The 15,616-nt window shown below is 36.7% G+C and overlaps 3 protein-coding genes across 5 annotated transcripts; 2 read left to right on the top strand and 1 right to left on the bottom strand.

Annotated features, from left to right (window-relative positions):
* Positions 1-506: 506 nt before the first annotated feature.
* Positions 507-2,127, top strand: LOC149661069 (uncharacterized). Of its 3 annotated transcripts, none has more exons than XM_089842469.1 (5): positions 507-1,174; positions 1,239-1,380; positions 1,440-1,626; positions 1,707-1,882; positions 1,964-2,127. In XM_089842469.1, exons 1-5 carry the CDS (start codon positions 761-763, stop codon positions 1,993-1,995), a joined length of 951 nt encoding a protein of 316 aa, XP_089698595.1. In that variant the 5' UTR covers positions 507-760; the 3' UTR covers positions 1,996-2,127. The 3 variants fall into 3 exon arrangements, with proteins under 3 accessions (XP_089698595.1, XP_089698596.1, XP_089698594.1); XM_089842470.1 differs by lacking the exon at positions 1,964-2,127 and having other exon boundaries at positions 1,707-1,755; positions 1,820-1,962; XM_089842468.1 differs by having other exon boundaries at positions 1,707-2,127.
* A 588-nt stretch (positions 2,128-2,715) lies between these two features.
* Positions 2,716-4,862, bottom strand: LOC149661070 (uncharacterized). Its single transcript, XM_089843765.1, has one exon. The coding sequence runs from the start codon at positions 4,738-4,740 to the stop codon at positions 2,716-2,718; it is 2,025 nt and encodes a 674-aa protein (XP_089699891.1). The 5' UTR covers positions 4,741-4,862.
* A 1,319-nt stretch (positions 4,863-6,181) lies between these two features.
* Positions 6,182-11,650, top strand: LOC149661071 (uncharacterized). The gene has a single exon (XM_089843766.1). It carries the CDS (start codon positions 6,182-6,184, stop codon positions 11,648-11,650), a length of 5,469 nt encoding a protein of 1,822 aa, XP_089699892.1.
* The last annotated feature ends 3,966 nt before the right edge of the window (positions 11,651-15,616 follow it).

A 15,616-nucleotide genomic window follows, 5' to 3' on the forward strand; every position in this document is an offset into this window, starting at 1 on the left:
AAAAGTGAGAGGAAGAGATATGGTGCCCTCGCAGAGAATATATCCGTATTCGTAAATGTTCTAATTTGAACGACTTCAACACCAGTGAACAGTCTCAATTATCGATACACTGTCTGAACCAAGACTGTTAAGTTTAGGAGCATTGTGTTAAACTTTTTACAGCTTCCAAACCCTCGCGAAGGCATATTTTTTACTGCAAGCCTTGATATAAGTTGGTGTCGAGAGCTACAAAATAGGAATAAGCTATTTTTGTAAGTAAAACGTACGTAGTTTTGAATGTTAGCTCATGAGAAACTAACAGGCTCTAACCTCAGCCCAAATAGCCCATGGACAGGCAACAGAATAGGGAGCTAGGTTTGCTTAGAGCAACGCCTAACACTAGCGCTGTGGCGGCGGATGTTGGAAGTTTTACACCAAACCCTAGTGAAATTCACGCCATTTTGTTTTTTGAGGAGTAGATGTCTCCAGTCACCGATATGGGGAGGAGAAAATCTGACTAAATGAGCCTTTTCGCACTGCGGGGAGGGAGAGAACAGGGGAGTTCGTTGGGCATGCGCGTTGCGTTGTTTGTAGCCGACTGCTGCCCAGGGTGATTGGGGCCTTTGGAGGTGAGTTGAAATTTCTTTTGATTTGTAAGTTTAGATGAAATATTTTATGTATTATTATTTTGTTTTAGGATGACCAAATTGTTTAGTTCTAAAGACAACCAATCTTTAATAAATTAGCATATTAGATAGTTAGAATTTTCATTAAAATCAAAATGCCTTCATGTTGTGTAGCTGGCTGTAAGACTCGGTCAGGTACCGATGTAGCCAGAAGAGATAATGTCAAATTTCACCGAATCCCTATTGCAAGAATTAAATTATGGCAAAGGATTATTAATAGAAAAGACTGGAAAGCTTCATCCACTAGTAGAGTGTGCAGTAGACATTTTATTAGTGGGTACCCAGGCTGGGAAGTCGAAGACCCAGATTGGATACCAACATTGTTTATGAAACCAAGTTCAACCCAAGTTAAAGCAAAAAGAATACGGCTATCGCAGTCACCTAATACCAGTAAGATTCTTGAAAATAAATCAGTGGATCCTGATATTGTCCCATTCTACCAAGAAGAAAGGCCAGTAATTTCTATTAACGAGAGAGAAGAACGATGCAAAACGAGGGAAGCTATAAAGGTGTGATGATGACTTAAAACTTCTTATAAATACAAGATTAATGTTGCATGTTTCTTTTTCGTAGCTTAAAAGAGCTAAAGAACTGAAAAATAAAAACTTCATGGCAGACTCTCTTAAAGCTTCGTTAAATTTTCATGACTATGTGGTTAATTCAGTTAGTGAGACTGTTGAACGAAAGAAGAAAAACAGCGAAATAATTTACACTTGTAGGTATATTTTTTCTTGACAAGTAATTAAACGGTTATTTATACTATATTTTTTAAAGCTATTGGCACGCAAACAATTACTGATCCACTTTTATACGAGAATCATTGTTTAAAAGAAAAACTTCAAGAATATGAGGAGATATTACGTCAAAAGTCATGGTCGGTTGAGAAAATTCAACACGATGATAATGTCACTCGATTTTATACAGGAATGCCAACTTTTCCTGTTTTCATGTGGTTGTTTAAGTAAGTATCTTAGCGCAATACTGTTTCGGGGAACTTTTGTAAATTTTAAGTGTTAATATGTTATTTAATTAATATTTTAGTTTTTTGAAAGAAAAAGCGAGAAAAATGACGTATTATCGAGCCTCAAAGGTTGAGAATAACGAAAGGAAGAACGTGCGGTTTCGGAAATTGTCCCTAATTAATGAATTTTTAGCAGTGCTAATGAGATTAAAACTCGGTCTGCTTGTGCAAGATATTGCCGACCGTTTTGATATTAGTATATCAACTTTTTCCGAAATTTTTACAACTTGGATTTGTTTACTGGATAGAGAACTTTGTGGTTTATGCCCATTTCCAGACAAAGAGCTTGTGGAAGATTACATGCCTTAGAAATTTCGCAAATACCCGGATACGCGTATAATCCTAGATTGTACGGAAGTTTTCATTGAGCGGTCATCAGATATGTTAACTCAGAATGTAACATTTTCTTCATACAAACATCACAACACAGCTAAATTCCTTATTGGGATTACACCAGGAGGTGTAATCTCATTTATTTCGGCAGCATGGGGAGGTCGAGCCTCTGATAAAGTGATTGTTGAAAAAAGTGGAATATTAGATATGTTAGACGCCGGTGACAACGTAATGGCTGATAAAGGATTCTTAATAGAAAAAATGTTGGAAGAGAGAGGGTGTAAACTTAATATACCTCCAATGAAAAAATCAAATAGAGATCAATTTACAGAAGAGGAAGTCCTTGAAACTCGGAGGATAGCCGAGTTACGAATACATGTTGAAAGATCAATTGGACGAATCAGAAATTTTCATATTTTAGATGGGGTATTTCCCATTACCCAAATAAAGCTAATAAGTCAAATATTTAGTGTTTGTGCATATTTAACCAACATTAATAAACCAATAATAAGATAGATTTAAAAACGTTTATAATAAAATTTATAGTTCAGTAAATTTAACATTGTCTCACTGAAATCTTTTGTACTATAATCAAATTTTGAACATTTGTGTACCCGTTATGTTTATGATTAACAGCATCTTTTATTAATATTTATACCATTCTCAATTGTAAAAAATAGGAACTTAAACCTGTTGTTATATAATATAAGGTACAATGTAGCGTTGATAAAATTCAACAAGTCTGGTTTCTAGTTCGTTCCAAGCATCGGGATCAAAACGAATTCTTTCCATATAGACGTGACTAGTTTCTTTGGTACCAGTAAATATCACAAAATCTGCCCAGGGCAGATTTTTAATTGCCATTTCCCCTAAAATCTGATAATAATAGATGGAGTTTCGCTTTAAAAAGTATTCGTCATTTTTCCTCTCTACACAAAAATTTTTGAACTGACTAGCAATTTTGGTGGCAGGCATGTTACTAATATCTATTTTGTTTAAAGATGATGGACATTTAACCTCTAAGACTCCTTTTGAAAACTCGTTAGGGTCCATTACAATTCCATCGGAAGTCGCTCCAAGAAAATTGTACTTGGTGTATAGTGCAAGGCCCGTTTCTTTAACTTCGAATCCAGTTAGATCCTTGTACCTCTCTATTGCTAACGGTTCCAAGTCTATTCCTCTCTTCATGGCCTTTGGAAGAGACGAATACATGTCCAGTTTTTGTGGATTGAGAATTTTTTCAATGATAGATTTTGGAATCGTCTTGCACTTGGCTTTCGCAACAAGTCCAAAGTTGGAGCTGGTAATTCTGCCAATTCTTAAATCTTTCCATAAATCACAGTTTGCTTGAGTTTTGGTGTGCTGCTCAATAAATTGAACCTCTTCCAAACTTATTTTCTGTACATTTATGTCTATGAAAGCTCTTTCATCGGTAGGATTTCCCAACTCGTTTTTTATTTTGAAAATGAATTTCTTTGCATCAATTACATCGTCAACTTTGCTAGAAATTTTTAAATCAGATGGTTTGGAAGAGTCTGGTAATTCAGCAATTTGAAAAGCAGATTGGGCGAGAGATGGTGCTATTTCTGGAAATTCTCTAACGTTGATATCGTTTCCAGCATCATCTGATCTAATATCAATTTCTATAGCAACTTCAGGCACCATTTCTTGAAATTCTTCAATTGGAATTTTCCAGAAATGCTGTAATCCAGTTGGAAAGATTGTCATTAGCTCTTTAACTGCTTGCCTATTTTTCACAGGATCAATTTCTCGATCACAAGCACGGCGTCCATCAAAATCGAACTTGAGGTTGTTAGCTTCTTCGACAATACGTGTAGTGTCATTGCACAATCGTGGTCTTTTAAACATCTTTGGCATAATTATACTAGGTTGGAAATCTTGAGAACGTGGCTGATTCCACACACATGGCTTGGATGTGCATGCTGATTCTCCAGAACTTTGGCGTTCCCGACTTAAAGCCTCCAAGCACAGAAGCAATGCTCCGATATGGCTACATGATCCAGATAAGCCTCGAGCACATTCACATGCCCCGCCACAGATTTTACCATTGGTTTTGATGCAAACGATAACATTGTACGCCAGACGCTTTTGTGATGCAAAACACTTTGACTTTACGTACACTAAAGTGGCTGTAATTTTAACAACTAACATCAAAGAATGAATGTCACCAGAATTTCTATGTGCAATGGCCCTATCTAGCCCTCTCTTATCCATTCTTGCTTCACCATCAATCATATTAACATTAATAAAATAATCATATATGTGAGAAAAATTAAGTTCAGGGATTTGGGAAACATTGGTGGACCATATTTTCGGTGGAATTTCTTCGGGATCAGGAAGACAATATTTAACCCTGTATAAGGGTAATGCTTCTGGGATTTTTTCTTCTAAAACGAACTCTTTATGGAACGAACCTGATGAATTAAAAGTTAATTTCCTTCCAACGTGAACGTCGTCAATGTTTTTGCAAGTTTGAAGCCTTGGGCAATCAGTTACTGCAGCTGTAGAGGAGCCGGAAATGTTATTATTTTGGTCTTGACCGCCTTGGTTACCTAAGCCTTGGTCACAACTTTGTCTTTCATCACAGTGAAACTTTTCTAAAGCTTCGATGTATTGAATTTTTTTCCAGTTGGATTTAAAAACTATTTCCTTTTCTTTCAATAACAGTTTCAGTTGCGGAATGGTGTATTTACTATACATTTTGGATATAACTGTACTGTTCACAAACCCTCCATTCGAAAATAAGGTAGAATCGCGCCGAAGCGAGAAAATAAGCTACATCGCGCTTTCTGCGCAGGCGTGAATAAATTAGCGAAAAGGCTCATTATAAAAGTGAGTTGAATTTCATTATTTATTTTAGCCTCTCTCTCTCTCATTAAAGATTCATAAACAATCTATCAAGTTATAGTTTTTGTAAATATCACTTTGGAATTGTGTATCAAGTCTGTTTAACATTAAGCCTTGGCTAAAGAATTACAAACGAATTTTTCTTTACCGACTTTACGGGACATTTGGCGATAAATCGCGGTCGGTAGACGCCTGAGGGCGCGTGATACTCATTTCCATTTGTTAGCGCGGGTTTAACATGGCCTTGCCAGTCCGTGGGTTAGGTGGTTTGACCTCAAACCATCCCCAACCACACGTTGCTAATACAGTAATCTTGATTTACGTGCCTTGTTTGGAACAAAATTAGTTTTGAAAGCTATTAGGTAGGAATTGTAGAAACTTTGTCAAATTTACATTATAATTTAGTATAATTTTTTCTTGTATTACTTATTCATTGCTTAATTAAATTTAAAATAAAAAAAATCTCTAAAATTTAAATCTTAACCTTAAAAAAAAAAAAAGAAATAAATATCTTAAAAACGAAATGTTCAAAACAGGTTATAAAAAAAAAGCTGACTAAAATAGACATTGTAAAAAAAAAGAAAAAAGCAAATAAACGCCTTGTAAAAGAGAGAAGCTCTATGGGTGGAGAAAAACCGCGTAAAAAGCCTACGTTAATCCCTTAGTAGCGAACGTTTACCCCTATCTCGCTTCTCTCTTCGGAAAATAACCAACTCTTTTACAATGTAAAGCTAAGCCGTAGGGAAAGAAACTGACCACGTCACGGGGTTTTCCTACGGGGCCCCAAGTTCAAAAATTTGTAACCTCTTTCATCTAATAAAAACCAGATTCTCTCCTGCCCTCCAAGAGGAAGGGTCTCACAAAAAAAAGTCTTAAAAAATAAATAAAAATATTAACAAATAAAACAAAGAAATTCATTCCACAGGATTTTTCAGTCGGTCTTGTGGTAACGATAAATTAAAATTAGCTCTCCCAGAGTTTAAATTAAAAATATATAAAAAAAAGGCAAGGTTTCGAACCCAACCAAAACCAAAAAGAAGGGTTTATTCATGGTGCGAGAAACCCGGGATACTACTAACGAACGGGCTTCTAATGAACTTGTGAGAACAATATCATCTCGTGAAATCATCTCGTGAAATAACAATACGGTGAATTATATCATCCCGTATAAATCGAATAAAGTGTGCGCGACAAAAATTATCCTCGCGAAAAATACGATGAAAAATATCATCTCGTAGAATTAAAAAGAACTAAAAGAAATACGTAAGTGGAAATTTAAATAAAAATAATTAAAATGTCGGACACCGGAAGTAAAGATGCCGAGGAAATGGCCAAAATAGACTCCGAAATAAAGAAAATTAACGCGTTACGAAGTACGGTACGCGCAAATACAACGGTAGCTATAAACGCCTTAAAAAATTTAATTAATGATAACCCAATTAACGCGGATGATATCGAAGATCAAATGTCCATTTTGGACTTAAAAACGGAAAGTTTAAACGCGTTAAATAAAAAAATGGACGAACTAATTGATCCGGATAGATACGACCTAAAGAAAGAAAGCGATAAGGTAGAAGAATACCGCACAAATGTGCAACTAATCCGGACTCAAGTTAAAAGAAAGCTCAGAAAAGCGGGAATCACAATGGAAAATCTCGAACCCGCAACATCATCGGCCAGCTCAATGGTGTCGACTCAAGAACTCGCCGCGAGCCTTCTTCAACAAGCGAACAACGAAGCGAGACTTCCGCCGCTCGACATCACCAAATACTCCGGAGAAGTAACCGAATGGATTGGATTCTGGAGCCAATATTCTACGACAGTGGACAGCAAAACTTCTATTTCCAAGGTACAGAAATTCGCCTATTTAAAATCTTATTTAACTGGAGACGCCTTAAGCGTCATGAAAGGACTGAGCCCGTCGGATGAAAATTATGACGAGGTTATAGACTTATTAACTAATAGATTTGGTAGAAAAGACATGGTATCACACGCGCATATGCAAGAATTGTTAACTTTAGAACCTGTAACAAATTCGGGGGATTTGGCCGCTCTGAGAAAATTTTACGACGCGTGTGAAATAAATATTAGAAGTTTGAGGTCGATAGGATTAGATACAATGGATAATGGTGCATTCCTATGCCCAAAATTAATAGCGTGTTTGCCTAAAGATGTAAGATTAGAGTATACAAAAGCTAGAGGTACGTCCGCTGAATGGGACTTACACGGGTTTATTGACTTCTTGCGAAAGGAAGTAGAAAGTCGAGAAACGTGCGAACGGTTAGGAGAAATGCGCCGATTTAAAAAAGATTTTGGTCAAAAGAGTGGCTTCATTTCGCAAGAAAATCATCGATTTAAACCACCGCCAGGTTTCGCAAATAATAGAAGATTTGAAAACAAAAATGAATTTAGAAACTCGTCCGCGGCCGTTTTAAATACTACCGTAAGGGCCCCTGGGAGAAGAGCGGGGGGAAGAAATGTGTTTTGTATTTTTTGCAAATCGGACACTTATCCCACGAGTAATTGCAAAAATTTCACGCTCTCTGAAAAGAAACGAATGATTGAAGAAGATAATCGCTGCTCTATATGTACAAGATTTGGTCATGAAACTAATGACTGTACTTCTTACTATAATTCATGCAAAATATGCAAGGGCAAACATAACGCGGCTATATGTGAGAAAAATGAAGTCAACAAAAAACAGGTTCAACCTAATGAAAATAGACCAAATCGGGAAACAATAGAAGTCGCGACGAATTCGGTAACCTGTGGAAACGGACAAATGGTCCTACTCCAAACAGCTGAAGCTATCGCTAAGAATCCAGATTCTGAAAGCGGAACCATCGCGCGTTGTCTTCTGGATCAAGGAAGCCAGGCTAGCTTTGTTACGGAAGACACCTCCAGAAAATTAAAACTGCCCATAGTAGGAGAGAGAAAAATAGAAATAAAAAACTTCGGAAATGAAGAACCCGCCACAGTAGTAAGAAAACTAGTTAAACTCACGCTCGAAAACGCGTACCAAAGAAGCGAAAGGGTCGAAATTCTAGCCCTGGAGGTTCCCTATATTTGTGAAGCTGTAGAAACCGCCAGGTGCGAAGATATCAAAGAAAAGATGCGGTCAAAACAACTCCAATTAGCCGATCAGTCAGAATTTAAAACACCGTCCAATTCTACCATCGGAATCTTGATCGGTGGGGACACCTACTGGGAGTTTGTTAGTGGACAAATAGAAAGATTCTCCAGGTCCCTAGTGGCCGTCGAAACCACCTTTGGATGGGCCATCGGTGGTCCAGCAAAAATAGGTAGCGTAGCCGTCGGATGCTACGCCGTTAGAGTAATGAAAGTGACCGTCACAGAAAAAGAAATTATGAAACAAATGGAAAAGTTTTGGTCATTGGAAGCCATGGGAATTCAAGAAAGTCAGGAAAAAGAAACGAGCGAAACAGAAGTTATGGAGAACTTCAAAAAAGAAATAAAAAAAGAAGATGGGCGTTACTACGTCAAATTTCCATGGAGCACCAGTAAAAAGAATTTGCCAGACAATGAAGAAGTGGCTAGAAAAAGAATGGAGACGCAAGTCCGAAGGTTTAACAAAGATCCAGCTTTCTACGAGCCTTACAAAAAAGTAATAGAAGACCAATTGTGCAACGGAATCGTAGAAGTAGTAGAGAATCCCGAAATAAAACCCGATGGAACTTACTACCTTCCTCAACAAGGAGTAATTAGACCAGAGAGCTTAACAACTAAGTTCAGAGTGGTTAACGATGGGTCATCACATGCCAAGGGCGCCCCATCTTTAAATGATTGCATGTCATGTGGTCCTAATCTAAATCCGGACCTGTTAATCCTCATTCTCAAATTTAGAAGACATTTGGTGGCCATAACCGCAGACATAGAAAAGGCCTTTCTTCAGGTGGGATTGGCTGAAGATGAGCGCGATTCAGTACGGTTCTTTTGGGTGAAAGAAGAAGACGGAAAAATAAACGAAAAGGAATTTCAAGTCATGAGGATGACACGGGTACCGTTCGGGATAACGGCCAGTCCTTATCTGCTAGCCGCGACAATAAAAACACACGTTCAAGGCTACGTACAAAAATATCCAGAAACTTGTGAGGTGCTGGACCAAGAACTCTACGTGGATGATCTCACCACCGGGAAAGACAATATAAAAGAGGCTTTCCAGTTGACAGTCGAAGCGTCAGAAATCCTAAAAGAAGCTTCAATGACTCTAAGAAAATGGAACTCAAATAGCGCGGAATTAAGAAAAATATTCCATGAAGAAACAAACAACCCCAACTCAACTTTGAAATTCGAAGGACCCTTGGAAGCCAAAGAACAAAAAATATTGGGCTTGACTTGGGAGCCCGAAGCCGACGTTTTGTCAGTCGACTTGAAGAACCTGTTAAATACCGTTCAAACCAATAAAAACAGTAAAAGATTTGTTTTGAGCGTTGTTGCTCAAATGTTTGATCCTGTAGGGATTATCTCGCCATACACCATGCGAGCCAAATTTGTATTTCAAGAGCTATGGAAAAGAAAACTCGATTGGGACTCTCCCCTACCGGAAGATTTGAGCAAAGAATTTCAAAATTGGCTGGAAGACATGAAAGATCTTGAAAAATTGAAGTTACCCCGATGTTATTATTCGGATCCTAAAGAAGATATAATAGAGAAAGAACTACACTGCTTCACGGACGCGAGCAAAAAAGCCTACGCCGCGGTAATTTTCATGCGTTACGTCAACAAGAAAAAAGAAATCAAGGTGTCATTCGTAGCTTCAAAAACAAGAGTCGCCCCATTGAGCAAAACTACCGTTCCATCTACTAAAGAGCTGACCATCCCAAGATTAGAACTGATGGGCTGCCTTCTAGGAGCTAGATTAATCAACAATGTCAAGCAAATATTCAAAGAAAATATTAAAATAAACATGTGGACAGATTCCACGATTGCCAGAGATTGGATTAAAGGTCAAGCGAAACTTTGGAAACCCTTCATTCAAAACCGCATCAACGAAATTCAAAGTTTGATAGAACCAAAAAGCTGGTCGCATTGTCCAGGAAAGGAGAACCCAGCTGACCTCCCAACAAGAGGGGCAACGCCCCAAGAAATGATAGAAAACTCTCTATGGTTTCACGGACCCCCGTGGTTAGGAGAAGAAAAATCTCAATGGCCAACAGAACAAGAACCCGAGTTTGATTACAAACAAGTTGAAGAGGAAAAAAGGAAAGTCGTTCTAGCCGTAAAGATTGAAGAAAAGGTTGGACTCCAGCACGTGGTCGATCTGGCAAGATACAGCGACATAAACAAAACTCTTAGGATTATCGCTTATCTATACAGAATAGCCAAAATGGCAAGAAAAGAAAAAGCCGAAACGGGTGAAATTAGCACCGAAGAAATTAACCACGCTGAAAATATGCTAATTAGGGATATCCAAAAGGAAGATTATGGAAAAGAAATTAAAGCTTTAAAAGAAAACAAGGACTTCCCTAAGGATTCGACCATTCTGACTCTAAAACCAAAACTTAACGAAGAGGGTCTTTTATGCGTCGGAGGCAGACTCGACGACTCAGAATTCTCTTACGCAATCAAACACCCCATAATCTTAAATAAAACTCAGCAAGTTGCCCAGCTTATAATGAAAAGATGCCACGAGGCAGTACTGCATTCTGGAATACAGGCAACCGTTACAGAGGCCAGAGAAAGATTTTGGATTATCGCCGGAAGGCAACTTGCTAGGAACGTCGTGAGGCATTGTTATAAATGTCGAAGATACGCTGCAAAACCAAGCCAAGCACCCATGGGAACTTTACCCAAAGAAAGAATTACGCAATCAGAGCCATTTGCAGTGGTCGGACTGGATTTCGCCGGCCCTCTAACGGTAAAAATGGGCAAAAACATAGAAAAAGCGTACATTTGTTTATACACCTGCGCCACCACTCGTGCCATACACCTCGAGTTGGTTCCCTCATTATCAACTTATGAGTTTCTCATGTCACTTAGAAGAATCATTGCAAGGAGAGGCATACCGTCTATAATCTATTCAGACAACGCCCAAACGTTCAAACGAGCAAAATTGGATTTAGATTTACTCTGGAAAAACATAGACAATGACCAAAGCAAGCAATTCTTTACCAAGCAATGGAAATCTATAGTAGAAAAGGCCCCTTGGATAGGTGGATTTTACGAGAGACTGGTTAAAAGCGTCAAACTCTTTCTAAAGAAAGTTCTCGGGAAAGCTGCCCTATCTTATCAAGAGCTTACAACGGTCCTCCTCGAAACCGAGGCCGTAATTAATTCAAGACCGCTAACTTACGTGTTCAATACCGTGAACGAACCAGAGCCATTGTGTCCCGCTCAATTCCTTACTGGAAAAAGATTAACCGCTTTGCCACATCAAAAACTAAACACCAATGAAATTCCAAAATCACAAGAGGAATTTACTAAACGGCTACAATATAGAAATTCGCTTATGGACAAGCTATGGAAAAGGTGGAGGCAAGAATACGTGCTAGAATTAAGGACAGCGCATCACATTAATCTAGCCAAAAATAAAATAAAAGACAAAGTTAAGATTGGTGATGTCATGCTGGTCCATGAAGAGAAAATTCCAAAGCACATGTGGAAGTTAGGTGTAGTATCAGAGGTTAGAGTAGGTCGGGATGGAGAAATTAGATCGTGTTCTATAAAAATGGGAAATCAAAATGTTATCAGACGGCCAATCCAGCTTCTATATCCATTAGAAATTAACCAATTTTCTGATTAAAAATAAATTTACTTAACGCAACCCCCCCCCCTCCCTCAAAATAAAAGTTTCCTTGTAGTGGTAATATTAAATATTACCCGGGGGAGTGTAGAAACTTTGTCAAATTTACATTATAATTTAGTATAATTTTTTCTTGTATTACTTATTCATTGCTTAATTAAATTTAAAATAAAAAAAAATCTCTAAAATTTAAATCTTAACCTTAAAAAAAAAAAGAAATAAATATCTTAAAAACGAAATGTTCAAAACAGGTTATAAAAAAAAAGCTGACTAAAATAGACATTGTAAAAAAAAAGAAAAACGCAAATAAACGCCTTGTAAAAGAGAGAAGCTCTATGGGTGGAGAAAAACCGCGTAAAAAGCCTACGTTAATCCCTTAGTAGCGAACGTTTACCCCTATCTCGCTTCTCTCTTCGGAAAATAACCAACTCTTTTAAAATGTAAAGCTAAGCCGTAGGGAAAGAAACTGACCACGTCACGGGGTTTTCCTACGGGGCCCCAAGTTCAAAAATTTGTAACCTCTTTCATCTAATAAAAACCAGATTCTCTCCTGCCCTCCAAGAGGAAGGGTCTCACAAAAAAAAGTCTTAAAAAATAAATAAAAATATTAACAAATAAAACAAAGAAATTCATTCCACAGGATTTTTCAGTCGGTCTTGTGGTAACGATAAATTAAAATTAGCTCTCCCAGAGTTTAAATTAAAAATATATAAAAAAAAGGCAAGGTTTCGAACCCAACCAAAACCAAAAAGAAGGGTTTATTCAGGAATACAGTGTTTTTTTCTGACAAGGATCTCATTAAGAGTTCTATCTATATAAACGTTTTATTCCTATTATTCGAGGGGCTAGTCATTTGCTAAAATTTTGTACATCTGATTTCTGAATAAAAATGTTGTGAATTCCGTTGATTACTGAACTAATTCCTTGACTTCCGCGATTACGATTATTTTCGGTGATTTCCATAATCATTACACTGATTTCCCGTTATTGCCGCAGATTACTTGCGATTTCTGTTTGAATTCCGGTGATTTTTTTTGTGAATGCCGTGATTACCGCTGTATTCTTAGTGAATTACGATGAATGCAGTGATTATTTCTGTTTCAACTGACCACGATTTTTATTTTGCGCCATCTAGCGATGAGCGCAAAATATTGGGGAGCATAAACGGAAAGTTTAACTCCTCCTTCGTTTCGTCTGCGTCACACCGCTTATTGGACGGCGTCGAAAACCCCGCCTTAATTTTCACCCTCAGCTGTCAGTCAACTCTAGCTTTAGAATATGTATACAGTACGCAAACAGAAGAGAAATTGCAGAGCTAGCCGTAGCCCAGTGGTAAGACGCTCGACTGTTTTTTCCTCGTGGATTGTTTTTAAACCTAGGGTCGCGCGTTCGAGCCTCCCTTGAAATTTTAAGCTATTTAATTCATTTACAAAATATTATTTTAAATTATATAAATTATTTATTTTAAATAATATGAAAAAATAATATTTTAAATAGTAATTTGAAATTATAAATAATTTTAAATATATTTTGGAAAATGCCAGGTTTCGATTTCGCTAAAATATACGAGATGTGGCGCAAAATTGTAATGGTCCTCTTGGGAGCCTTGTTATTTTTGATTTTCGAATTCCCCGATTGATTATGTGTGATTATTTCACGAAATATGTGATTTCCGGGGTGATTACAAAATATTACTAGTGAATCATGTGATTATTTCTGTTTTTCTCAAGTTTTCACATGATTTCCATTGATTATGGGAGATTTCTGATTACCTTTGATTACCCACAAAAATGATTGTGATTACTGATGATTTTATAAGAATTTTAGAAATAAAGTAATCGATGTCTGCGGTTTTGTTTTATAATTCAAGTGACTAACCCCTCACTGTTCTTTTAGGAAATAATAATTACTTTCATTTGTTGCAATACACATACAGATTGAGCAGTGGAACCGATTAATTACTTTACTAATTACTACATTCTTCCAGTGCAATATGTATTCAAGCGCGCTTTATAAATATTATTTTACATATTAGCATTGAGCATAGATAAGATCTCAGACCAAGTAACTCATGGACAGGCAACTGAATAGGTGAGCTAGGTTTGCTTAGAGCAACGCCTGACACAAGCGCTGTGGTGGCGGATGTTGGAAGTTTTTCACCAAACCCTAGTAAATAAAATTCGCGCCATTTTGTTTTTTTGAGGAGTAGAGGTCTCCAGTCACCGATATGCTGAGAAAATCTGATCATATTACAAAAATGAGTTGAATTTCATTATTTATTTTAGCCTCTCTTTCTGGTTAAAGATTCATAAACGATCTATCAAGTTAGTTTTTGTAAATATCACTCTGGTATTGTTTATAAAGTCTGTTTAACATTAAGCCTTGGCTAAAAAATATCCCGAACCATTACAGAGGAATTTTTCTTTACGGGACATATGGCCATAAATTGCGGCGGTCGGTAGACGCGTGAGGGCGCGTGCTACGCATTGCCATTTGTTAACGCGGGTTTAACACGGCTTTGCCTGTCCATGGGTTTACTGGTCTGAGATAAGATTTAATAATCCCCAAAGTGCGCTTGTCATATTTTGTTTGCTTTTACAGTTTCACCAGAAAATATTACAAAGGACCTAATGACGCTCATTGAAAAAAATATTTTACTGTCTTCTAGCTATTGCCATTATATTTCTTTTACTTGCGAGAAAAATATTTTGTCGTCATTCCTTACTTAAAAAATAAAAATAATTTTCGACGACAATCTGAGAATTTCTCCAAATATAACTTAGTATAAATTCATCTACAGATACCGAGGGGTCGGAAGTTCTGCAAAAAGTGTACGGGATTTCGAAATCCAATTTGATTTCTTCGGATTTCGTTTGAATTCGAAGGATTTCAAAATTTGATAAAATCCAACGGATCTCGTCGGATTTGGAGATTTTTCCCGTGATTTCGACGGACTTTGAGGTATTTCCCGTGATTTCCACGGATTTTGAGAAATTTTCTGCGATTTCGTCGGAATTTGCGAATTTTCCCGTGATTTCGAGGGACTTGGCGATATTTCAGTTGATTTCGTTGGATTTTGAGGTATTTCCCGTGATTTCCCCAGATTTTGAGATTTTACTCATGATTTTTCGGATTTAGTTATTTTTTAATTCTGGATTTTGTGAATTTTGTAATGGAATTCGCGATTTTGTGATTTCGCTTCTGATTTTGAGATTTTTTTTTACTAATTTTGTGATTTTTTAGTTTTTTTGTGATTTTTTAGTTATTTTGTGATTTTTCCCGTAATTTCATCAGATTTTGTGATTTTTCCCATGATTTCGAGAGACATTGCGATATTTCAGTTGATTTCGTTGGATTTTGAGGTATTTACCGTGATTTCCTCGGGGTTTGAGATTTTACTCATGATTTTTCGTTGTTTGTTAGTTTTTAATTCTGGATTTCGTGAATTTTGTAATGGAATTCGCGAATTCTGAACTGATTTTGTGATTTCGCTTCTGATTTTGTGATTTTTTTACTAATTTTATGCTTTATTGTTTTAGTAATTTTGTGATTTTTTTAGTTATTTTGTGATTGTTTTAGACATTTTGTGTTTTTTTTAGTTATTTTGTGGGTTTTTTAGTTATTTTGTGATTGATTTTGTGGTTTTTTTAGTTATTTTGTGGGGTTTTTAGTTACTTTGTGATTTTGAATTGATTTTGTGGGGTTTTTTTTGTTATTTTGTGGGTTTTTTTAGTTATTTTGTGGTTTTTTTAGTTATTTTGTGACTTTTAACTGATTTTGTGATTTTTTCCGTAATTTCGTCGGATTTTGTGATTTTTTTCGTAATTTCGTCGGATTTTGTGATTTTTTATTTTGTATTTTGTATTTCGCGATTTCTTTACTGATTTTGTTATTTCTTTACTGCTTCGTGATTTCTTTGCTGATTTTTGATTTCTTAGGTGATGTTTTGATTTCGTTACAGATTAC

The sequence above is a fragment of the Phalangium opilio genome, unplaced genomic scaffold, assembly GCF_054372755.1.
Source record: "Phalangium opilio isolate 3A_F unplaced genomic scaffold, DU_Popi_V2 ptg000070l_1, whole genome shotgun sequence".
Lineage (NCBI taxonomy): Eukaryota > Metazoa > Arthropoda > Arachnida > Opiliones > Phalangiidae > Phalangium > Phalangium opilio.

Excerpts from the sequence above, each read along its gene's own strand:
- LOC149661069 (XM_089842468.1), top strand. The coding sequence starts at position 761 with ATGCCTTCATGTTGTGTAGCTGGCTGTAAGACTCGGTCAGGTACCGAT. Across the intron at positions 1,175-1,238 it reads AAACGAGGGAAGCTATAAAG|CTTAAAAGAGCTAAAGAACT; the intron begins GTGTGATGATGA and ends TCTTTTTCGTAG. Across the intron at positions 1,627-1,706 it reads GTTTTCATGTGGTTGTTTAA|TTTTTTGAAAGAAAAAGCGA; the intron begins GTAAGTATCTTA and ends TTAATATTTTAG.
- LOC149661070 (XM_089843765.1), bottom strand. The coding sequence starts at position 4,740 with ATGTATAGTAAATACACCATTCCGCAACTGAAACTGTTATTGAAAGAA.
- LOC149661071 (XM_089843766.1), top strand. The coding sequence starts at position 6,182 with ATGTCGGACACCGGAAGTAAAGATGCCGAGGAAATGGCCAAAATAGAC.